Below are 25,572 nucleotides of genomic sequence, written 5' to 3' on the forward strand. Positions count from 1 at the left end.
GTTCTGGAGCATAGGTCTTCAGTACTATTGCTGGAATATTGTCAGGACCCATAGCCTTTGCAGTATCCAGTGCCTCCAGTCGTTTCTTGATATCACATGGAGTGAATCGATTGTCTGAAGTCTGGCATCTGTAATGCTGGAGACTTCAGGAGGGGGCCGAGATGGATCATCAACTCGGCACTTCTGGCTGAAGATTGTTGCAAATGCTTCAGCCTTAGATTTCACACTGATGTGCTGGGCTCCCCCATCATTGAAGATGGGGATATTTGTGGAGCCACCTCCTCCAGTTAGTTGTTTTAATTGTCCACCACCATTCACAACAGGATGTGGCAGGACTGCAGAACTTAGATCTGATCCGTTGGTTATGGGATCGCTTAGCTCTGTCTATCGCATGCTGCTTACGCAGTTTGGCATGCAGATAGTCCTGTGTTGCAGCTTCACCAGGTTGACACCTCATTTTAAGGTATGCCTGGTGCTGCTCCTGGCATTCCCTCCTGCACTTTTCATTGAACCAGGGTTGGTCTCCTGGCCTGATGGTAATGGTAGAGTGGGGGATATTCCGGGCCATGAGGTTACAGATTGTGATTGAGTACAATTCTGCTGCTGCTGATGGCCCACAGTGCCTCATGGATGCCCAGTTTTGCATTGCTAGATCTGTTCAAAATCTATCCCATTTAGAACGGTGATAGTGCCACACTACACAATGGACGGTATCCTCAATGTGAAGGCGGAACTTCGTCTTCACAAGGACTGTGCGGTGGTCACTCCTACCAATATATCATGGATAGAAGCATCTGCGGCAGGCAGATTGGTGAGGACTAGGTCAAGTATGTTTTTCCCTCATGTTGGTTCCCCCACCACCTGCTGCAGACCCAGTCTAGCAGCTATGTCCTTTAGGACTTGGCCAGCTCGGTCAGTAGTGGTGCTACCGAGCCACTCTTGGTGATGGACATTGAAGTCCCCCACCCAGAGTACATTCTGTGCCCTTGCCACCCTCAGTGCTTCCTCCAAGTGGTGTTCAACATGGAGGAGTACTGAGTCATCAGCTGAGGGAGGGCGGTAGGTGGTCATCAGTAGGAGGTTACCTTGCCCATGTTTGACCTGATGCCATGAGACTTCATGGGGTCTGGAGTCAATGTTGAGGACTCCCAGGGCAGCTCTTTCCCGACTGTATACCACGGTGCCGCCACCTCTGGTGGGTCTGTCCTGCCGGTGGGACAGGACATACCCGGGGATGGTGATGGCAGTGTCTGGGCCATTGTCTGTAAGGTATGATTCCGTGAGTATGACTATGTCAGGCTGTTGCTTGACTAGTCTGTGGGCCAGCTCTCCCAACTTTGGCATAAGCCCCCAGATGTTAGTAAGGAGGACTTTGCAGGGTCGACAGGGCTGGGTTTGCCATTGTTGTTTCCGGTGCCTAGGTCGATGCCGGGTGGTCTGTCCGGTTTCATTCCTTTTTATTGACTTCGTAGCGGTTAGGTACAACTGAGTGGCTTGCTAGGCCATTTCAGAGGGCATGTAAGAGTTAACCACATTGCTGTGGGTCTGGAGTCACATGTGGGCCAGACCAGGTAAGGACAGCAGATTTCCTTCCCTAAAGGACATTAGTGAACTAGATGCGTTTTTACAACAATCGACAATGGTTTCATGGCTATCATTAGACTCGCTTTTAATTCCAGATTTATTAATTAATTTCAAATTCCACCTTCTGCTGTGGTGGGATTCGAACCCATGTCCCCAGAGCCATACCCTGGGTCTCTGGGTTACTAGTCCAGTGATAATACCACTACACCACTGCCTACCTCACGGCTGCGGAGTGAGTAGTCTGTATGCACTCGGGCAGTGGAGGGGAACTTGACCCTCCAGGGATAGTGAAACCATAAAATGGGGGAGGGGGTCCAGAAGTCATTGTGACTGCAGCTGAGCATGAGCAAGGCAACAGCTGGACATGGGATTAAGGTTTTCAGAGATTGGGTCGAGTAGCGATGAGGATCAACATCCTCAGTAGCAGAGGCAGAGCCCTGGGCATGTGGCGGGCAGAGGAGAGGAATGAGGGGTAGGAATGCAATGGAGGCCATACCCACAACATCATGTGTACTACTAAAAAGAATCTACCTGGACATGTCGGCGAACCAGTGCCATAGGAGACTGTGCCTATCTAGACAAATAGTTACTGAGATGTGTGCCCTCATTGCAAAGACCTCACACCTCACAGCACTGCTTGCCATGCCCAGCCAGTAGCTGTCAAAGTCTCTGTAGCCTTGAACTTCTTTGCCTCTACCTCCTTCTAAGGATCAGCTGCGGACCTTGGTGCCATCTCTCAAGCAGCAGCACACCATTGCGTCTCACAGGTCACTGATGCCCAATTTGCAAGAGCTGGGCAGTTCATACAATTTCAAACAGATGGGGCCTCGCAGGCACAAGTGGTAGTGGAATTCACCTCCGTCGCTGGAATACCACAGGGCATCATCAATTGCACCCAGATGGCCAACAAGTTGTCGAGTGAGTGGCCAGTGAGATTCATCAACAGGAAGGGCTTCCACTCCCTCAGTGTTCAGCTGGTCTGCAATCACAACAAGAGCTTTATGCATATGTGTTCTGGCTATCCTGGTCGTTGCCATGATGCTTTCATCCTCCGGTAGTCCAGGATGCCACAGCTCTTCTTGTCACCACCCAAACTTCACGGATGAATTCTAAGGGACAACCTTGAAGAGGTGACTATCTACCCCTTTACATGACCCAAAGGTAGAGCCACAGAGGCGCGAATACCAAAGGGTCACAGGGACCGCATTGAGCAGGCCATCGTTCTTCCAAAGATTCAGTTCCGCTGCCTACACCAGTTGGTCGGTGCCCTGAAGTACACTCCTGAAAGGGTCTTGCACATTGTGGTGATCTGCTGCGCTCTCTATCACCTCTTCAGAGAGGTGTAGACCTTGAAGAGGGTGAGGCCCTGGAACGACAAGTTCATCGGAGGAAGTGGAGGAGCAGGAGATGGAAGAGGAGGATGAAGATGTGCAGAGCAAAGAGGTGCCCAGACTGTGCAGGGAGGTGGGTGGGGCCAGTGCAGCAGTCAAGGCTCATATCAGGATGGTGTCAATGAGATGGTGTCAACGCCAGGAAACATCTGATCCAGTCACATTTCACCTGAGTGCTTCTAACCCAGGAGGACTGCCTGCTCTGGAACTCACTCTGAGCTTCCTGTGGGAACACTTCCATTGAAGACGCAGCTTTGAATAGATCCACTCTTACCACCAATGAAAGATGCACATTTGTCCAGCGGTCTCACTGTCCCCCTTCAAACATCTTTGCTTCCCTCCACCACTTCATCCCTCTTTTTGAGTTTTGCCATTAAAGAATGGAAGCTCACATGTCTGGAGTCATGTCAGAATTTATAGTGTTCGCAAAAAGTAACCAAGTGCCCATTAACAAATCAAATAAACTCGTGTGAAACACTCAGTGCTCTAACCGACGCCATTTCTACGTGGTGCTCCTGGCCACAGATAAGGTTGAGGAGCCTGCTCGCTTGTGTCTGCTTGTGGCGGAGATGCCTGTGGCGGTCATTCTCATTGTGGAGGTGCCAGCGGGGGCACCTCCAGAGGCTGTTGCACCAGTGGCAATGCAGGGGCAGCCTCCATCACTGGGTCCCTCAGTCATAGAGGCCAAGAAGGCTGATGATGAAGATGGCACCCCATTAGGGGAGCTACCTCATCATCGTCAGTGACTGCCTCAGCCTTTAATTGCTCTGTGGATCGCTGGAGGGGACCACCAGTTGGGGCACAACTGGAATCCACTGCATGCATCTTTATGCCATCAGCGCCACTGACCGGTCAATGCTACAGAGCAGTGAACGCACTCTGTGGATATATGCTGCCACATATGGCTCTCCATGAGGTTTGCCACTCTGTAAATGGAGGACCTCATGCATTCAAAGCCCTGAGCCATGGAGGCGCACATGAGCTGAATGGACTCCTCCATTCTCATCCCATGGCCCTACACTGCCTCAGGGAACTCTGACGTATGGGTACATATCTCTCTCTGCTGGTCAAAATAGAGACTCCTTGCTTGTGACTCCCAAGACCCTGCATCTGCGTCCAGCTGAGCATGGCTGTGTCTGTCCTTCATCCTCTGAGGGGGACTGCCCACAGTTGCCTCTGCCTCTCTCTCACCTCCTCCTGCTCACTAGTGCTGTGCTGTTCACCCAGTGCCACCCTTTCTAACCGTGCCTGAGGACCCACTGTATGAGTGTATTTGCCCTTGTGGAGGGTGTGCTTGTATGATGTGATGGTGCTGATTCTGCTGTCTTGGATGTTTGCGATGCCCTCAGTGATGCGACAATTGCCCTCCATGACTGACCTTGTGTGAGACACAAGAAGGTAATCATGAGAATTCTGTGACAGCAAAAGCCTCTGCAGTGCTGAGGCTTCCCAATGCAGCTGATACTTAGGCATACTATTGGATAGGGTGGAATGCACTTCACCCGCTTCATCTACAAATCACAATATCTTTTCACTCACTTTTCCAGTATTTCTATCTCTCCATCCGTGACTTGGTCCTGCATGGCCACCCTGGTGATTTCCATTGCTGCCTCCTCCACAGTTGTGATAACGAGCTGTGGCATTCCTCCTCCAGTGTGAACCCTCTCCTGCGAATTGTGCGCCTGCTTCTCCAGCAAGGACAAAGAGAGAGAGTTAAGGCACTGCTGGCCTCTCTGACCATTTACATAAAAAGCTGCATGTATCAGTGCTGTCAGTTCCTAAACGGTACTAGGGCTCTGGCCATTGCTGAGAGGCCAGTACTCTGGGCATACTTTTATCCCATGTTCAGGCTGCTCAGCTGGTGTATTTGCTGGGAGTTGCATACCTAGAGGCCTGTCATCAGGGTCTGTTTTGCATTCATCCTTGCCAGAATGAAGAAGGTCATTCAACCTCTTACAGCACTGCACGCAGTTCCCACTGCATTTCTGCTGATCACAGTTTTTGCCACCTGCATCCAGGCCTACTTGTTTGCCTGGGTGGACTTCTCCTATCACCCTCTGAAAAGAGGACCTCCCTGCTCTCTCTCACAGCCTTTGGTATCACCTCAAGGTCCGCATTTGTGAAACGTGAGGCAGCCCTGGCCCGGGTGCCAGTCCTCCGCCTCGCTTCCTGTTGCACTGGAGCTTGCATTCTGCTTCGAAACAGCTGTCACATTAATGGCTGCTTTGATGCCCTTAAATATGGCCCTCTCTTTAAGAAGTCCTGCCTCCAACCTGCACCTGCCGCCACTAATTGGCCACCAAACCCACCCTTCAGCTAATTAGCAGCCCACCTCAGGCAAAATCGTGGACTTTGACTACTTCCCCCCCCCCCCCCCCACCACTCCAGTGCAGTGTGGGGACCCAGAAATGGTACTGACGCTGGGTTCCTGACCCCAAATGCAAAGTCCTGCCGAAGGTCTCACAAACAGCAATTAAATAAAATGATGAGATTATGTGTTTTAGGTGTTGATTCAAGGATATGTGTTGGCCTGAACACTGGAAGAAATCTCTGCTCTTTGTTGAATAGTGCTGTGTGATTTTTTACATCCACCTGAAAGGGATGAATGTGCCTTGACTTGATGTCTCATCTAAAAGATGGCTCCTCTGACAGTGCAGCACACCTTCAGTACTGCACTGAAGTATCAGCATAGATTATGTGCTCAAATCTCTGGAGTGTGGCATGACCTTCTGTCTCAGGCAAAAGTACTACCAATAAGCTGATACCTAATAAACAAAATTAATTTACATGTCAAACGTTGTACAAAACATCTATAATATTAATCTTAGGCAATCAATTATTCTAAATTTGGTACCTACCTATTCAGTAAGATTGCTCATGCAGTAGACTTGGGAAGTCAGGGATAGAAGGTGAAGTGTTACTGTATTATACTATATTAGTTGCAGTTTTTTATATATGAACAAAAAATTGTGGTCAAGCATTGTTATGAAATTCTATCAACCATTAAAATAAATTTGGTCTTTGGATTTGAACTAATGACACCAACTGGAGTATTGCATTCAGTTTTGGGTACTACACCTCAGGAAGGATATATTGGTCATGAAGGGGATGCTGTATTTAATTTTTAACTAAGTCACTATTTACCTCTTCCCCAATATCCTCTTTTGTAAATACTGATGCAAAGAACTTGTTAAGAATCCCAGCTAATTATTGCTCTATTAAATTACCATCCAGTCCTCTCAGGGGTTCCACCTCATATTTAACAAGTTTCCTTTTCCTGATATATTTGTAGAATGCTTTACTATTCTTTTTAATATTCTTTGAGATTCTCTCCTCATACTCCTTCTTTGCTTTCCTTATCCCTCTTTCTTTATTTTTTCATATTTGCTATTATTTTTACCATACCTTTCGGCTCCATGTGCCCTCTTTTAATTTTAGTTTGTTTCTAACCTCTTTATCCATCTCATTATGAAACTTGAAGTAGTCTCCTTTTTAGTAGTATGTATGTATTTTGCACATTTGCTATCTTATTAAAAAAGATCCCATTGTTGGTCTACAGTCCTGTATTTCAACATCTCTTTGCACTTCACTCAGCTAATCCACACGTCCTTTCTAAAATCCATCTGCCTGCTTCTTCCCAGTGTCCTTTTCAATTGTTATCTAATTCTCGCTCAATGTTGTGATTGACTCAGTTTCATTAGCTGTTTGTGTTAATATATTGCATGTTTTAATAGCTTTTTGCAGGAAACAAATTATTCTAACCTCCCCCTAAGTTCTTTTAGTACTAACCCTAAATTTACGCTTGTTACCAGTTTAGCAACCATTGGAAATAATATTTTTTCAAAAACTTTCAAAACTTTGAATACTTCTGTTAGATGTCCCTTTATCTTCTTTGCTTCACTGACTAGTTTTTCAAGTCTCTCATCTTAACATTTTTTTCTCCAAGGTTTCATCCTGATAAATCTATGTTGCAGCTTTTCAATGCTTCCAATATGTTTTCCATAATGTGGGTGCCCAAAACTGCATATTGAACTGCAATTGTGGCTTAACCTATGCATCACTAATAGCATCACTTTCTTGCTATTGTTTTCATTGTCCCTATATAAAAAGCCCAGAATCTCATTTGCACTTTTTTTTCCCAACTGCAATTTTTAAAGATCTGGTTATTTGCAACCCACATTCTATGTTCTTTTACCAAAATGCCCTACTTCACATTTATCTGTGTTGGAATACAACGGTCTTCGTTTCTTGCAGTATCCAGATTTTTCCTCAGTTTGTCAAATTTTTATACAATTCCTTCTTCGTCTGGTTCGCAGTCACTAATGTATATGGAGAAAACAGAGGTCCCAAATCAGGTTCCTGGGGCATACCAGTTGTTATATTATGCCAATCTGAGAAACTGCCATTTATTCCTACTCCATTCTTTTAAAACCTGTGGCCATGCCCCGATCCATGCTACCAGTTCACCTTTACTAACATAGACCTTAATTTTCAGAACAAATCTTTTATGTAACATTTTATCCATTGCTTTTGGAAATCACAAATGTTTTATGTCCACTACATTGTTTTTGCCTTTGCAATGATAATTCCCATAAATAATTTGTTTCAATTCGTCAAGTATGGTCATACCTTTTTAATTGTAGTATCTATCCCCAATTAGCCAATATCTTAATGCACTCACTAATCATATTCCTTGATATATTCCCTCGCAGTTTTCTTACAGCCAGCATGAGTATAACTAGTTTTCTGCATTAGCAGCAATCCATTTTGTGAACAAGATGTAAAACTTATTACCCTGCTGTCTAGCATCTTTGGAAAATTATGATTACTGTTGTTGCTATTTCATCATTAGCTTCCCTTAGTATTTGGAGGGTAAGCCATCCAGGCTTGGTGATTTCTAGTTTTCAGCACTTTCCATATTTTTCTGGGCAGGCATGGTTAAAATTGCCCTTCTTATTTTTCAATTCAATCTGGAGAGAATTATACTGAACACCGCATTCAGTAATTTTTTTATATTTTCCATACTATAATCTTGTTATTAGTCATGTCATTGATCCTTTGTCTTTGAATTCTTCATCTCCTCTGAAAATTTTACAGACAGGAATATTTAGTTCCCAGCACTGCCCTAGTTGTAGCCAAGTTTCTGCCAAAATTATGGCATTGTGCCTCCCCATGATAGTCCACTCCGTTGTTCTCCGACTTTATTCCTAATGCTTCAGACATTCATCCATGGACACTTCAGTCATATCTCATATTACTCCTTTGTACATTTATCCCATCTAGTTTATCTTTTGTTTTTCCTTTTATTTTTGCAACTATATTTAAATCATCTCCATCTGCTCTCAGGTAAGTCTCTCTATTTCATTTATTATGGAGGTTTATAATCATAACATTTTTAATTTCACTGTAACTGCTTTTGTTTCAAAGTAAATTTATTGTTTTCATTCCTGTTCTTAATATCTGTCTTAAGTATCTTAAATTCGCTTTGCTTATTTCAAACAATGCTTTCTCTAGTATTCTTGAGTTAAAATGTATTTTTTAATATCTGTGTATTCCAGAATATTGGAAAAAAGATGTCATGTCAGCAGTTTATTTCTAATCTGGATGGCCTTAATGATGGGAAGGATTTTCCAAAAGACTTATTAAAGGTATTGTTCACATCAATATAATAATGGCTATGTTACACCAAGCTTTTGACAAGGCTGACCTAACCATCCTCATCCTATGCCTACTCACAGTCATTCAGCTGAGTGGGTCTGCACTCTCATCCATCCAGTTATAGCCAAAGAATCACTTGCAATAGCCTTTTCTTCCCGCTCCCACTGATGTCCTCCAAGGATCTATCCATCATCTATATGCTGCCTCTTGGCAACATCATCCAAAAACACTGGGGGGAATTTTATGCTCTTCCCCACAGTGGATATGGTGTTGGGGAGAGCATGTAATTGGGTGGGATGGTGGCAGGGAGAACCCCGCCACCTTCCTGTCTCTGCCGAAATTGTCCGGGGTGGGAGGGCCTATGAATGCCTTCCCCACCCTGCCACCAATTGATACTCTTAAGTGGGCAATTAATCCCACCGCCATAATTAGCCCAGTGGTGAGCAGGCCTGTCTCCGCACAGGGAGCATGGAAAGACAAATCGTGCAGGTTGCTTGCCGGCTCTGGGGTGGTGGTAGGGGGGTGAGGGAGGGGGGTGTGGTGGAAGGGGCGGGTGTCCCTCGTTAAGCAGCACTTAGAGCCTGAACGAGGTACCTGACATCAGAAAGGAGGGAGCCCGCTGAGAGCCGCACCCTGTCCTTGCTGCCAACCCCCCTCCCCCAAGACCCCCACGCCGCAAGACCCGTCCCCCACTCCCCCCGCCCTGACCTACCTGTGGCCTGTGTCCAGCATCTAGGCCTCAGATGGGTGCTCCACTGGCAATAGTCACTGCCTCCATGATGGCGCTGCTCAGTTAAAGAGCTGTCGGCGCCTGATAGGCCAGCAGCTGTCAGAGGGCAGGATTTCCATCACCGGAGTCCTTGATCACGTGGATGGCCTGCCATTTTCCAGTTAGGTGCCTAATTGGCACTCGATTCGACGGGCCTCTCACAGAAGGGATGACGGGGTTCTCGCTTTTGTCGGAGGTCAGGATATTATTGCCCAGATAAAATCCCAGCCACTGTGTCTGTTTCCATATGCACACTGACGACACGCAGGCCTACCTCACCATCACCGCTCTGGACACTTCCGCCGTCTCTAGATTGTCAGACTGCCAGTCCGACATCTAGTACTGGTTAAGCAGAAATTTCCTCCAAATAAATATTGGGAAGATCAATTGTCTTCGGTCCCTATCACAAAATCCATTCCCTAACCGCCAACTCCAACCCTCTCCCCGGCAGCTGTCTGAGGCTGAACAACATTGTCCGCAACCTTGGTGTCATATTTGACCCCAGATGAGCTTCCGACCACATATCCACACCATCACTAAGATCCTTCCTTAGTCCACCAGCTGCTGAAATCCTTATACACACTTTTGTTACCTCTAGACTGGACTATTCCAACACACTCCTGGCCGGACTTCCACTTTGCCCTCCATAAACGTCAGGTTATCCAAAATTCTGCTGCCCTGTCCTAACTCACAACAGTCCCATTCACCCATTATCCCTGTGCTGCTGGTTAAGCATCGCCTTGAATTTAAAAATTCTCATCCTTGTTTTCAGATCCCTCCATAGTCTCTCCCCTCCCTCTTTCTGTAATCTCCTCCAGCCCTTCAATACTCCAAAATATTTGCGCTCCACCAATTCTGGTCTCTTGAACATCCCAATTTTAATTACTCCACCATTGGTGGCTATGCCTTCAGGTGCCACAGCCCTATGCTCTAGAATCCCTCCCTAAACCTCACTGCCTCTTTTCCTTTCTTTCCTTCTTAAAGACATTCCTTAAAACCTACTGCTTTAACCAAGCTTTTGACCATCTTCCCTAATATCACCTTATGCGTCTCAGTGCCAAATTTTTTTTTGATCATACTCCTGTGAAGCACCTTGGAATATTTTACTATGTTCAAAGCTCTATATAAATACGAATTGTTGTTGTTATAGTTTCATAAACCATAATGTCTTGTAACCATGTTAAATAAGCAATGATTAGTTGTGCAACTACAAAGAACTGAAACATCTGTCAAATTACAAAATTGCTACACATTGATGCACAAAATGTACTGTGTCATAGAATGGTCAGCTGCATTTAATGAGTTCCTGAGCTTAAAAACTTCATTAATTGCAGGTTCCCATTAGAAGCCAAATCTTCCCTTAATAGAAGAATATCAGGATAAATTACCCTCATCTATTGTGGCCCACTTACTAGTAGTCTGTACAAAAGCTTTGTAATATATGTCCTTGCTATGAGCTTAGCCATAGAGAACTGTGACCCAGTTGCCTGTTTGCTCTATAAACTAGGGAATTATATCTGATGCCCAAGTATCAAAAGAAGAGAGGAGCTATAATAAAGTAAAATCTCTTGTTGTCAGGTTTATTAATATGAAAAATTATTTGTACATGGTCTTCTATGTTTGGTTGAATTATACATTTGAAAAGGTCAGAGGAAACAAAAAAGTTAATAGGAATGTGCAATACTGGAGAATATATTTGGACTGACATTGTGCAGCACAGTGTACATTTTAGGGATAAATAGGGCATTCAGTTCCCAAGTTAAATTTCATATTCTTCAAGCGAGCTCTGCCCCAGGTGCTCACTTTGTCTATATCAAATGGGCATGACTAATTCACTGGTCTGGCCTACTAAAGTTAACTTTGTAAATATAAGTTTCTGTTGTAAAAGTTGGCATTAAAGTTATACATTTTTTCTAAAGAAGCATTGATATTTAGTTGCATTTTTCTCAGTGCATTAGTTTTTGTTTTCATGAAGGGTACTGTTACAGCCAGGTGAGGAGGGGGTCTCAGGCTCCCCTCTTGCCCCTTCCTATTATTTGACCACAGCAGGGTTTATTCCTTAAACACACCATCTCAGTGTGTTTTACCTTTTTCCTTTACTGTGATTGCTTTAGTTTAAACAAGAAAGAGGTTAAGTTTATTATACTTAACACTCTAACCCGATTTAAAATAATAAAAATACGCTATATATTCACATGCACATTCACAAGAGAATCACACACATACAAGTGGATTACAGGATAAATGGAACTTAAATACTGTCTGTAAAGTGGGTGATCCAGTAGTCCTCGGCTGAAGTTGTATTGTTGAAGTTCTTGGTTGGTCAAAGTGCACTTAGTCTGGCTTGCTTTGCTCAGAGTTTTCCTAAAGGCAGAATTGTTTGTTGATTCTCTTCCCCTGGTTGCTGGCTGTCGCGGTCTGCAGGCTTGGAGGGGTGTGCAGTCGCTGACGGTTCTTTTCTTGATATTTTCTGGGGAGAGAGAGAGAAGAGAGAGAGAGAGAGAGACAGGGGAGCAGCAGCCTTCAGTGCAGCTGTATACTCAGTCACTGCCTTGTCTCTTTGCTGTGTAACAAAACTTGTTTCGTCAGAGTTGAACAGTTGGTCACATGGTTCTTCTCAATCCCCTTTGTTTCCAATGAGGTTTTTTTGGAATCTTCTAATGAAATACAAGGTTCTACATACCCCAGGATATCCATTCACACTTGGAGGGGCTTGGCTCTTTCAAAGTCAATGCGTGGGGATGGCCTTGACTGTCGTGCTAATGAAACCATTCAAGGTAATCACTTAGAGCAAGCCATTGTCCTGGCTGGCCTTCTTGTTAGACTGTTTGTCTCCAGTCCAGTTTCCTGATATTTCAGATGTAAATAGCAGTGGCCATCTTGGCTGCTAGTTTTTTTTAAAGTTACTAGTAGGGTTCTTTTTCCATTAAAAGTCAAAGGTAAGTTTCCAACCGATAAAATTAATATTTCCCATTTGGCATATAGGGTTTTCCTGGCAGTACCATTCATCCATATTGATTTCTTTTAAAAAGACTTTTTCACGTTATTGGTGCTTGCTGCTGCAGTTGACATTGCAGCAAACAAAGTTGAAGATAGTAATTCCTTTGGAAGCTCTGATTTATATGCAGTAAATGAGTTCCTAAGGCAACATTAATTGCAGCTATGATGATACCTGAGGCAGGGGGTAGGAAGCTGATTTGCATATTTACCATCAAGCCAGGAGACCAACCCTGGTTCAATGAAGAGTGCAGGAGGGCATGCCAGGAGCAGCACCAGGCATACCTCAAAATGAGGTGTCAACCTGGTGAAGCTACAACCCAGGTCTACTTGCATGCCAAACTGCATAAGCAGCATGCAATAGACAGAGCTAAGCGATCCCATAACCAACGGATCAGATCTAAGCTCTGCAGTCCTGCCACATACACTTGTGAATGGTGGTGGAAAATTAAACAACTAACTGGAGGAGGTGGCTCTACAAATATCCCCATCCTCAATGATGGAGGAGCCCAGCACATCAGTGCGAAAGATAAGGCTGAAGCATTTGCAACACAATGGCGCAGTGGTTAGCACCACAGCCTCAAAGCTCCAGGGACCCGGGTTCAATTCTGGGTACTGCCTGTGCGGAGTTTGCAAGTTCTCCCTGTGACCGCATGGGTTTTCGCCGGGTGCTCCGGTTTCCTCCCACCACCAAAGACTTGCAGGTGATAGGTAAATTGGCCATTATAAATTGCCCCTAGTGTAGGTAGGTGGTAGGGAATATGGGATTACTGTCGGGTTAGTATAAATGGGTGGTTCTTGGTCCGCACAGACTCGGTGGGCTGAAGGGCCTGTTTCAGTGCTGTATCTCTAAATAAATAAAAAAACAATCTTCAGCCAGAAGTGCCGAGTTGATGATCCATCTCAGCCCCCTCCTGAAGTCCCCAACATTACAGATGCCAGACTTCAGCCAATTCGATTCACTCCGCGTGATATCAAGAAACTACTGAAGGCACTGGATACCACAAAGGCTATGGGTCTTGACAATATTCCGGCAATAGTACTGAAGAACTGAAGACCTGTGCTCCAGAACTTGCTGCACCCCTAGCCAAACCATTCCAGTATAGCTACAACACTGGCATCTACCCGGCAATTTGGAAAATTGCCCAGGTATGTCCTGTACACAAAAAACAGGACAAGTCCAACCCGGCCAATTACCGCCCCATCAGTCTACTCTCAATCATCAGCAAAGTGATGGAAGGTGTCATCAACAGTGCTATCAAGCAGCACTTGCTTAGCAGTGACGCTCAGTTTGGGTTCCGCGAGGGCCACTCAGCTCCTGACCTCATTACAGTCTTGGTTCAAACATGGACAAAAGAGCTGAACTCAAGAGGTGAGGTGAGAGTGACTGCCCTTGACATCAAGGCAGCATTTGACCGAGTATGGCATAAAGGAGCCCTAGCAAAACTGGAGTCAATGGGAATCAGGGGGAAAGCTCTCTGCTGGTTGGAGTCATACCTAGCGCAAAGGAAGATTGCTGTGGTTGTTGGAGGTCAAACATCTGAGCTCCAGGACATCACTGCAGGAGTTCCTCAGGATAGTGTCCTGGGCTCAACCATCTTCAGCTGCTTCATCAATGACCTTCCTTCAATCATAAGGTCAGAAGTGGGGATGTTCGCTGATGATTGCACAATGTTCAGCACCGTTCGCGACTCCTCAAATACTGAAGCAGTCTGTGTAGAAATGCAGCAAGACCTGGACAATATCCAGGCTTGGGCTGATAAGTGGCAAGTAACATTTGCGCCACACAAGTGCCAGGCAATGACCATCTCCAACAAGAGAGAATCTAACAATCTCCCCTTGACATTCAATGGCATTACCATCGCTGAATCCCCCACTATCAACATCTTAGGGGCTACCATTGACCAGAAACTGAACTGGAGTAGCCATATAAATACTGTGGCTACAAGAGCAGGTCAGAGGCTCGGAATCCTGCAGTGGGTCACTCACCACCTGACTCCCCAAAGCCTGTCCACCATCTCCAAGGTACAAGTCAGGAGTGTGATGGAATACTCGCCACTTGCCTGGACGGGTGCAGCTCCAACAACACTCAAGAAGCTCAACACCATCCAGAACAAGGCAGCCCACTTGATTGGCACACCATTGACAAACATTCACTCCCTCCACCACCGATGCACAGTGGCAGCAGTGTGTACCATCTACAAGATGCACTGCAGCAACACACCGAGGAGCAGATGCATGGGAACATCACCACCTGCAAGTTCTCGTCCAAGTCACAGACCATCCTGACTTGGAACTCTATCGCCGTTCCTTCACTGTCGCCGAGTCAAAATCCTGGAACTCCCTTCCTAACAGCACTCTGGGTGTACCTACCTCACATGGACTGCAGCGGTTCAAGAAGGCAGCTCACCACAACCTTCTCAAGGGCAATTAGGGATGGGCAATAAATGCTGGCATAGCCAGTGACGCCCATATCCCATGAATGAATAAAAAAGAATTTAAATAGCCTCCTGCCTCAAATAGCCAGGCTTGCAAGGTGAATGAGCAAACTAGTCAAGGCACCGTGGTACAGGAAGCCATTCAAGCGGGGTAGTAAATAGGAATGTAGTGGTAGTAGGGGACAGTATAGTCAGAGGGATAGACAACGTTCTCTGCAGCGAAGAGTGAGAGTCCAGAAGGCTGTGTTGCCTGTCCGGTGCCAGAGTTCAGGACATCTCCTCGGGGCTGGAGAGGAACTTGCAGTGGGAGAGGGAGTATCCAGTTATTGTATCCACAAAACATTGACAGGACTAGGAAAGAGGTTCTGCATAGGGAGTATGAGCAGCTAGAGGCTAAATTAATAAGCAGAACCTCAAAGCTAATAATTTCCTGGTTATTACCTGAGCCATGAGCAAATTGGCTTAGGGTAAATAAGATTAGACAGTTAAGTGCATGCCTCAAAGATTGGTGTGGGAGAAATCGGTTTCAATTCATGGGGCATTGGCACTAGTATTGGGGAAAGTGGCAGCTGCACCATTGGGACGATCTACACCTGAACCATGAAAAAAGAAGCGTACATAAGGTCTAGGAGGCTGAAGAAACACGAAGCTTTGAAAGAATATCGGGAATGTAGGACCAATCTGAAACGAGGAATTAAGAGGGCTAAAAGGGGTCATGAAATATCTTTAGCAAACAGAGTTAAGGAAAATCCCAAAGCCTTTTATTCATATATAAGGAGCAAGAGGGTAACTAGAGAAAGGATTGGCCCACTCAAGGACAAAGGAGGAAAGTTATGCGTGGAGTCAGAGAAAATGGGTGAGATTCTAAACGAGTACTTTGCATCGGTATTCACCGAGGAGAGAGACATGACGGATGTTGAGGTTAGGGACAGATGTTTGATTACTCTAGGTCAAGTCGGCATAAGGAGGGAGGAAGTATTGGGTATTCTAAAAGGCATTAAGGTGGACAAGTCCCCAGGTCCGGATGGGATCTATCCCAGGTTACTGAGGGAAGCGAGAGAGGAAATAGCTGGGGCCTTAACAGATATCTTTGCAGCATCCTTAAACACGGGTGAGGTCCCGGAGGACTGGAGAATTGGTAATGTTGTCTCCTTGTTTAAGAAGGGTAGCAGGGAAAATCCAGGTAATTATAGAGCCTGACGTCAGTGGTAGGGAAGCTGCTGGAGAAGATACTGAGGGATAGGATCTATTCCCATTTGGAAGAAAATGGGCTTATCAGTGATAGGCAACATGGTTTTGTGCAGGGAAGGTCATGTCTTACCAACTTAATAGAATTCTTTGAGGAAGTGACAAAGTTGATTGATGAGGGAAGGGCTGTAGATGTCATATACATGGACTTCAGTAAGGCGTTTGAAAAGGTTCCCCATGGTAGGCTGATGGAGAAAGTGAAGTCGCATGGGGTCCAGGGTGTACTAGCTAGATGGATAAAGAACTGGCTGGGCAACAGGAGACAGAGAGTAGTAGTGGAAGGGAGTTTCTCAAAATGGAGACGTGTGACCAGTGGTGTTCCACAGGGATCCGTGCTGGGACCACTGTTGTTTGTGATATACATAAATGATTTGGAGGAAAGTATAGGTGGTCTGATTAGCAAGTTTGCAGACGACACTAAGATTGGTGGAGTAGCAGATAGTGAAGGGGACTGTCAGAGAATACAGCAGAATATAGAGAGACTGGAGAGTTGGGCAGAGAAATGGCAGATGGAGTTCAATCAGGGCAAATGCGAGGTGATGCATTTTGGAAGATTCAATTCAAGAGTGAACTATACAGTAAATGGAAAAGTCCTGGGGAAAATTGATGTACAGAGAAATTTGGGTGTTCAGGTCCATTGTTCCCTGAAGGTGGCAACGCAGGTCAATAGAGTGGTCAAGAAGGCATACGGCATGCTTTCCTTCATCGGACGGGGTATTGAGTACAAGGGTTGGCAGGTCATGTTACAGTTGTATAAGACTTTGGTTCGGCCACATTTGGAATACTGCGTGCAGTTCTGGTCGCCACATTACCAAAAGGATGTGGATGCTTTGGAGAGGGTGCAGAGGAGGTTCACCAGGATGTTGCCTGGTATGGAGGGCGCGAGCTATGAAGAGAGGTTGAGTAGATTAGGATTATTTTCATTAGAAAGACGGAGGTTGAGGGGGTACCTGATTGAGCTGTACAAAATCATGAGAGGTATAGACAGGGTGGATAGCAAGAAGCTTTTTCCCAGAGTGGGGGATTCAATTACTAGGAGTCACGAGTTCAAAGTGAGAGGGGAAAAGTTTAGGGGGGATATGTGTGGAAAGTTCTTTACGCAGAGGGTGGTGGGTGCCTGGAACGCGTTGCCAGCGGAGGTGGTCGACGCGGGCACGATAGCGTCTTTTAAGATGTATCTAGACAGATACATGAATGGGCAGGAAGCAAAGAGATACAGACCCTTAGAAAATAGGTGACATGTTTAGATAGAGGATCTGGATCGGCGCAGGCTTGGAGGGCCAAAGGGCCTGTTCCTGTGCTGTAATTTTCTTTGTTCTTGTTCATGCTGGTACCAGTGTTCTGGTGTCTGACGAGTCGTATAACTAGGGCAGGAGAGAGGGCTTTAAACTAAATAGTGGGGCCGAGGATCAAGTGAGGGAAAATGTGATAATTTAAAGAGAGAGAAGAAGGCAAGGGAGCAAGATAGCAGTTAGGATAATGGTAATCAGGGTGTGACAGGAAGGGGCAGTGCATACAAACTCAAAAGTGAGCCAGCAGATAAGATTAGATTAGATTAGATTAGATTAGAGATACAGCACTGAAACAGGCCCTTCGGCCCACCGAGTCTGTGCCGAACATCAACCACCCATTTATACTAATCCTACACTAATCCCATATTTCTACCAAACATCCCCACCTGTCCCTATATTTCCCTACCACCTACTTATACTAGTGACAATTTATAATGGCCAATTTACCTATCAACCTGCAAGTCTTTTGGCTTGTGGGAGGAAACCGGAGCACCCAGAGAAAACCCACGCAGACACAGGGAGAACTTGCAAACTCCACACAGGCAGTACCCGGAATCGAACCCGGGTCCCTGGAGCTGTGAGGCTGCAGTGCTAACCACTGCGCCACTGTGCCGCCCAAGACTAGAGGTCGTGAACAAACAGAGCGGGGGGAGGGTTCGGGAGAGGTGAGATTTAGAAATCCAAAGAGAGAGGTCGGGGCATCAGAGCAGTGTAGCGTTGTGGGTAAAGACAAGTCGAATGGGAAGGAAGGGACAGAGAGTTTAACAGAAATTGTACATCAGCAAATAAGGTCATTGAAGGGAACAGAAGCAAAAAAAGAAATTAAAGTTTCCATATCTGAATGCGCGAAGCATCTGCAATAAGATAGATGAACTAGTGGCACAAATAGAGGTACATGATTTAGAGATAATCGCCATCACAGCGACATGGTTACATGGTGATCAAGCTGGGGAAATAAGTATTCCAGGTTCACAATATTTCGGCAAGACAGACAGAATAGCAAAGGAGGAGGGATAGCACTGTTGGTAAAGGATGACATAAGGGCAGTAGTGAGAAATGATCTGTCCTCAGAAGATCATAAAGTAGAATCAGTAAAGGTGGAAATAAGGAATAGCAAGAATCAGAAAATGTTGGTGGGAGTAGTTTATAGACCCCCTAACAGTAGCTATACCGTTGGACAGAGCATTAAACAAGAAATAATTGGAGATTGTAACAAAGGCAATGTAATCATTGTGGGGGACTTTAATCTTCATATAGATTGGGACAATAAAATTGGCAGGAGTGGTCTAGAAGATGCATTTGTAGAATGTTTTTGGGACAGTTTCTTGGAGCAATACATTGTGCTGCCAACTAGGGATAAAGCTATCTTCGATCTAGTACTGTTTAATGAACCAGGGTTAATAAGCAATGTAATAGTAAAAGATCCACTGGGAAAGAGTGATCATGATACCATTGAATTCCATGTTAAGTTTGAAAGTGACATGCTCCAATCGCAAACAAGCATCTTAAACTTAAACAAAGCCAATTACGTAGGCATGAGGGGAGAACTGGCTAAGGTGAATTGGAAATGAACAGTGGGAAACCTTTAAAGAAACAATTCAAAATGTTCAGCAAAAATACATTCATTTGAAAAACAAAAACCCAGCCAGAAAGACCCATCCGTGGCTCAGGCAGGAAATTAAGGATAGTATTAGATTGACAGAAAAGGCTTACAATGTTGCAAAAAAGAGTAGCAAGTCTGAGGATTGGGAGTGTTTTAGGAACCAGCAAAGGACCACCAAAAAGTTGATACAAAAAGGAAAAAATAGAATGAGAGTAAACTAGCCAGTAGCATAAAAACAAATTGTAAGAGCTTTTATAAGTATATCAAAAGGAAGAGAATAGCTAAAGTAAACATTGGTCCCTTGGAAGCAGAGACAGGAGAAATTATCATGACGAATGCGGAAATGGCAGAGGCATTCAGCAAATATTTTGTGTCTGTCTTCATAGTAGAAGACTCAAGTTCCATACCAGAAATAGACAGAGACGATAGCTATGATTTTCCAAAGTTCCTTACACTCGGGAACAGTCCCATCAGATTGGAAGTTGGCAAATGTTACAGAGCTTTTCAAGAAAGGAGGGAGAGAGAAAACAGGGAACTACAGCCCAGTTAGCCTGACATCAGTCATTGGGAAAATGCTGGAATCTATTATTAAGGAAGTCTTAACAATGCACTTAGAAAAGCACAGAATGATTAGAACAAGTCAACATGGTTTTACTAAAGGGAAATCCTGTTTGACAAATTTATTAGAGTTATTTGAGGATATAACTAGTAGGGTAGATAAAGGGGAACCAGTAGATGTAGTTTACCTGGATTTCCAGAAGGCATTCGATAAGGTGCCACACAAGGTTAACTGGCAAGATAAGGGCTCATGGAGTTGGGGGTAATATATTAGCGTGGATAGATGATTGGGTAACAAACAGGAAGCAGAATGTGAGAATAAATAGGGCATTTTCAAGTTGACAGGCAGTAAATAGTGGAGTGCCACAAGGATCAGTGCTGGGGCCGCAGCTATTTACAATCTATATCAATGAATTAGAGATGAAGAGACAGAGAGTAATGTATCTAAGTTTGCTGATGATACAAAGGTAGGTGGAAAGGTAAGCTGTGGGGAGGACACAGAGAGGCTGCAAAGAGATATAGACAAGTTAAGTGAGTGGGCAACAAGATGGCAGATGGAGTATAATGTAGGGAAGTGTGAATTATGCACTTCGGTTGTAAGAATAGAAAAGCAGAATATTTTTTAAAAGGTGTGCAACTTGTAAGTGTTGATGTTCAAAGAGACTTGGGTATGCTTGTACAATGAAAGCAGAAAGTTAACATGCAGGTACAACAAGCAATTAGGAAAGCAAATGGCATGTTGGCCTTTATTACAAGGGGATTGGAGTACAGGAATAAGGAAGTATTGCTTCAGTTGTGCAGGGTTTTGGTGGAATACTGTGTGCAGTTTTGGTCTCCACATTTAAGAAAGGATATACTTGCATTGGACGCAGTGCAGCAAAGGTTCACTAGATTGTCCCCAGGATGACGGGGTTGTCCTATGATGAGAGACTAAGTAAATTGGGCCTGTTTTCTCTGGAGTTTAGAAGAATGAGAGGTGATCTCATTGCAACATATAAGATTCTAGGGTAGGCACTGAAAGATTATTTCCGCTGGTCGGGGAATCTAAAACACGGGGGCACAGTCTTAGGATAAGAGGCCAATCATTTATGACTGAGATGAGGAGAAATTACTTCACTCAAAAGGTTATGAATCTTTGGAGTTCTCTATCCTGGAGGGTTGTAGATGCTGCATCGTTGGATACTTTTTGGCTGGGATAGACAGATTTTTGATCTCTCAAGGAATCAAGGGGTACGGCGAGTGGGTGGGAAAGTGGAGTTGAATCCTAAGACCAGCCATGATCACTTTGAATGGCGGAGCAGGCTCGATGGGCTATTTGGTCTACTCCTGCTCCTATTTCTTGTGTCCTTGTCGTCCTTGCTGTTCACCCATTTACAGCTCCAGCTGAAAATTGAATCAAGCAGTCCTTCAGACCAAGGTGCCTAACCCAATTTCAACTGCCCAACGCCTGTTTTTACCAGGATGAAAGGTATAACTGTAGTTGCAAATCACCCCATTATGTCTGTACCCCAGCACCCACATCTATATTCTAATGTTGCTTCTGAGCATTTAAGAGGAAACCTAGCTTCATTGCTTCCACTTCATTAGAAATTCTGGCACTCAGCTATGTAATCTGTTGAAGTCAGGGTAAACCTCTAAAGCTGAGGAAAGATTGCCAAAATAATCATTGTCTTTTAAGTATGCTGGGCTTTGGCATTCTGACAAATATATACCGAGGAACCAGACAAATCCATATTAAGATACTTTACCTCCCAGCAAATGTCTTAGGATGGAAGATTGGTTCTTATATATAATATAATATACCTCTTTATTTGTTACAGCTACCCAAGCATGATCCCTCTCTCCCCTTGTTTAGTTTAAAGCCCTCTCTATACTCACTCTGGTATAACCTTTCATTATTTGCTCTCACATGACAAAAGTTGAATTAAAGAATGGGCTGTTTACCAAATTGTCCATGACTATATAAATATTCCAAAATGATTTATTTTTATCACTCCTAAATTTCTAGTGAATCTTTGCTGCACTGCGTCCAATGCAAGTATATAATAATTGGCTCGGCAAACTGTCTTATATTTAACCCAGTTCAGATCAAATTGAGTTTTGTTTACTAACCCTCAGTTAGGTTACCCCCCAGCTGCTGAGTGAGTTAAATCCCTCTTCCTTGCCAAATCATCAAGGCCACACTATTGGTTGCAAGTCACACCTTAAAATTAAAGTTGGGTGCACAAAGGCTTAATACGCATGCATTAGTGTACTGCATTTGAACAGCAAATTATTAATGGACAAATTACACAACAAAATGAGTAGCAAAGCCCCTTTTGCCATTTTATTTGCATTTTCAGTTCTGACTGCACCCATCTTATGTACGTTCCATGATCTCAAAATTTTTATAAAGTTAAGTGACTCTTTTTCTTCCTGCAACTGGCCATACAGACTCACAAGCTAACTTGGTATTTCACTTCTTATCCTAATGTGCTATACATGTAAAGGCACTTCTCTGCCTCTACGAGGTAAAGGTTCATACAGAACAATGAGAACCTAAGTGAACCAACCAAGAGACTGCTACTTCTACAAAGACAAAGACAGACAGCTTGCACCCTGAGAAACAATTTCTGTTGACTGATGATTGTTTAACACTGATTGACCTGAGGTATGCAGAACCTTCTATTTTTATATCTTATTTAGAGATACAGCACTGAAACAGGCCCTTCGGCCCACCGAGTCTGTGCCAACCAACAACCACCCATTTATACTAACCCTAAAGTAATCCCATATTCCCTACCAACCTACACTAGGGGCAATTTACAATGGCCAATTTACCTATCACCTGCAAGTCTTTGGCTGTGGGAGGAAACCGGAGCACCCGGCGAAAACCCACGCGGTCACAGGGAGAACTTGCAAACTCCGCACAGGCAGTACCCAGAATTGAACCCGGGTCCCTGGAGCTGTGAGGCTGCAGTGCTAACCACTGCGCCACTGTGCATTTTAAAAAATGCCTCTCTACAGTCACTTAACCAATCAGGATGACACTGTTGCCAGAAGGTCTCACCCACCCTCCAATCCTCAGCCCCTGTCGCGGCAATTGAACCTGGTAATTGTGGAATCCTGGGGCTGTGATTGAGAGAAAAGCCATGCACATTGACTTAGAGAGACAGATTTTGTTGGTATGATTTTTACGACCTCCCATGACTAATTTTTTCTTGAGAGTGTTTTTTTCACATAAATGGTAAGCAATGACATCTTATGTCCTTTAGGTTATTTGAATTAGGGATAGTACTAGTAATTGATGTGCCGTCACCCTAAGAGGAAGCTGCCTCACTTATTTTTTTCTCTTGCCATACTCCATGTGCAAAATAGACCGTGGGTATCACTGCAGGTCTGTGAATCTCGTCGTCATTGCTCTCTCAAGCTGATCTCTCAGGCTCTCAAATCTGGGAAAAATTTGGAACGCAAGGTTCAATAACCCTAGTTGTAGCATCTGTAAGAGTAACTTTGGCTCTGAGTTTCTTCATTGTCTTCGGGATTTAAGCTATTGCAATATTGTTATTGCACTAATAAGACCAAGAAAATTTTAATCTAGTTCATTTGGGTCATTTGTGCTGTAATTGGGCTAAATGCATATTTCCTCTACCTTTTTAACAGTGCAAATCTCATGCCTATTAAAGCCCCTTAGGACTGATTTGTTGCACTATTCAAGTACACAGAAGATTCCTGGGTTTATATTGCATTTGCACTTGATGTAAGTTTACACCCCAAAATGCTGATAGAAAGCTCAGAAAATTCTAAATGAGGAGTTGGTAAGCTGAAGAGTGCACCAACACCAATAATTAATTACAGGCTTCTGAAAAACTTTTTAAACCCATTTCTTGACATTTTTATCCTTGATGCCTGCACTTCATTTCATCATAATCCCTTCCGGGAAAATAAATTTTGGGTCTTTGACTTCTTCCCCACCTCCATACTCAGATCCATGGTTCCCTCACAGATTTTCATGTATTTTTTGTGTTACGACCAGGGTGAGAAAGGTGTCTATAGGTCTGTTACTGTCTTCACCTGGTCTTATTGTAACAGGGTTTAATTTTAAACACACTGTGTTTTGAGCTCCACTTTGTGAATCCTTGTTCACAGCTTTCCAATTATAAGGCAAAGAAATGAGCATAAACAGGCTTTATTCAGTTTAAAGAAGAAAAATTAAATTTATTAAACCTTAAATTTAAACTCTAATACGGTTCACGCCTACGGATATACAACTCACCCACACTAGCGTGCACACAAGATACACACATGCAAATAGGGATAGAAAAGAGAAGAAAATATAGTAGAGAGGGTTTGAGGCACTATCAGAAGAGTTTCTTGTTTACTCTGCTTCGAGCTCACTTGATTGTAGGTAGTCTTGCTGTTCGTCGGGGCCCAGTGTTCTTCTTAAAACTTGTTCACGTAGGAGACTTTTCTTTCTTTGTGTTCATATGTCTTCACAAGATTCAGTTCTGTGGAAAAGAGATGGAGGCAGGCAGAACTGGAGAGGAGGTTCTGTTCCAACCAGGAGCACATGGCTTTCTGACTAAAATCCTTGTTGGAAGTTCAAATTCTGTTTTTCCAATTTAAAACTCCCCTAGTTGGCCAGCAGGTGGTCACGTGACCAACTGGTTTGACCAGGTCTCTTCTGTGTATTAGGGCAGGGACTGGTTCCTCATTGTTCCAACATTCTCTGTTACTATGCAAATGTCTTCCCAGTTAGGGGCTTGCAATTTTAAGTTTTAATGTTCATGTGGTGAAATAATGTATGCCTCAGTCTTGGTAGGTTTGGGCTTGCCTGACAGCTCCACACCCAGGGGAATAAAATGCGATTTGAAGAAATATGGCGCGTTTCATTACAGCCTTTGAGAGAAATGTAAGATATAGTAAGAAAAACCATGCATTTCTCTCATTCATTTCCATTCATTCACCAATCTTAAAGCCTATTAGAATGGTCTTTTCTGGGTGCCCCCAGGGCTGCTTTAAGTTCCCATTTTTTCCTCAGGAGAGTAGTAGTGGGGAAGTCTATCCTGAACTCCCTGAGTCATGCAAAGACTTTTGACTTTAGGGGATGGGTGGTTCCCTTTTCCTCTGACTATGGGGGGAGGAATCTTTGTTACTCTCCCCTTTGTTCTCTGGGACACTTATACTTGGAGGTATTTGTGCAGACTTGGCTGCACTCTCCTGGGCACTTCGATTAGGTGAGGCATCACCTCACGTTTTCTGTGCCCCCTAGAGGTCTCTCTTTGTCTCTGCAGGTTCCTGTAAATACTGTTACAACTCTGGCGGGGTGCTTTAGAATATGCATTTACATAGGAGGATGTGGGGTCTAACTTTTCACATTTTTCGGGGTTGGTTGACCAGATGGTAGGGGTTTTCATCTGGGATTCTTCCTGGACTTCCTTTAACCTGCCCTCTTGGTCACTTTTTCCCCTTTTCTTTCTAAACTTTTGCCAGCCGTGTGCCTGCCTGTCCCCTTTTGTTCTCGGTGGGGGTCCCTTACAGTTCACCAGCCCTCTGCTAGAGGGTCCTCCTAACACCGGTACAGGACTTAGGGGTGCAGGTTTCACTGTAGGTTGGGGTTTCCCCTCAACCTGGCACATGTGGCAACTCCTGCAGTACTCCACAACATCTTTGTGGAGTTTTGGCCAGTCGAGCTGCTGTCTTATGTGGGCTTTGGTCTTTCGTATACCGGCATGTACAGCCACTGTTGTCTCGTGGGCCCTTCTTAATAGTTCTCCCCAGTACCTCTGTGGCACCACTAACTGGTGAATTACTGTCCACTCCTTGCCCTCAGGTCTGTGAGGACGACTCCATTTCCTCATCAGTACCTCATTCTTTAAATAGTAGCATTCAGAGACTCCCTCTGCTTCACTTTCCGACTGAGCAACCTGTGCTAACTCTTGCAATACTGGGTTGGCTCGCTGAGCCTCACCTAGGGAAAATCCATTTAATTCATTCCCTGGGTCTCCTAACTTTCCAAAGAAAGTCTCGGATAGGCAGACCTCATGGTCATTTG

At 44.4% G+C, this 25,572-nt stretch overlaps 1 protein-coding gene across 1 annotated transcript in view; it reads left to right on the plus strand.

The window, feature by feature from the left end:
- Positions 1 to 25,572, plus strand: part of LOC137375610 (PH and SEC7 domain-containing protein 2-like) — a 198,689-nt gene that overhangs the window by 96,832 nt on the left and 76,285 nt on the right. Inside the window, exon 8 of the mRNA XM_068042988.1 lies at positions 8,534 to 8,623. Within this exon, the coding sequence (XP_067899089.1) occupies positions 8,534 to 8,623 (90 nt within the window). The remainder of the gene's footprint in view (positions 1 to 8,533; positions 8,624 to 25,572) is intronic.

Source organism: Heterodontus francisci, chromosome 12 (assembly GCF_036365525.1).
Source record: "Heterodontus francisci isolate sHetFra1 chromosome 12, sHetFra1.hap1, whole genome shotgun sequence".
Classification (NCBI taxonomy): Eukaryota; Metazoa; Chordata; class Chondrichthyes; order Heterodontiformes; family Heterodontidae; genus Heterodontus; species Heterodontus francisci.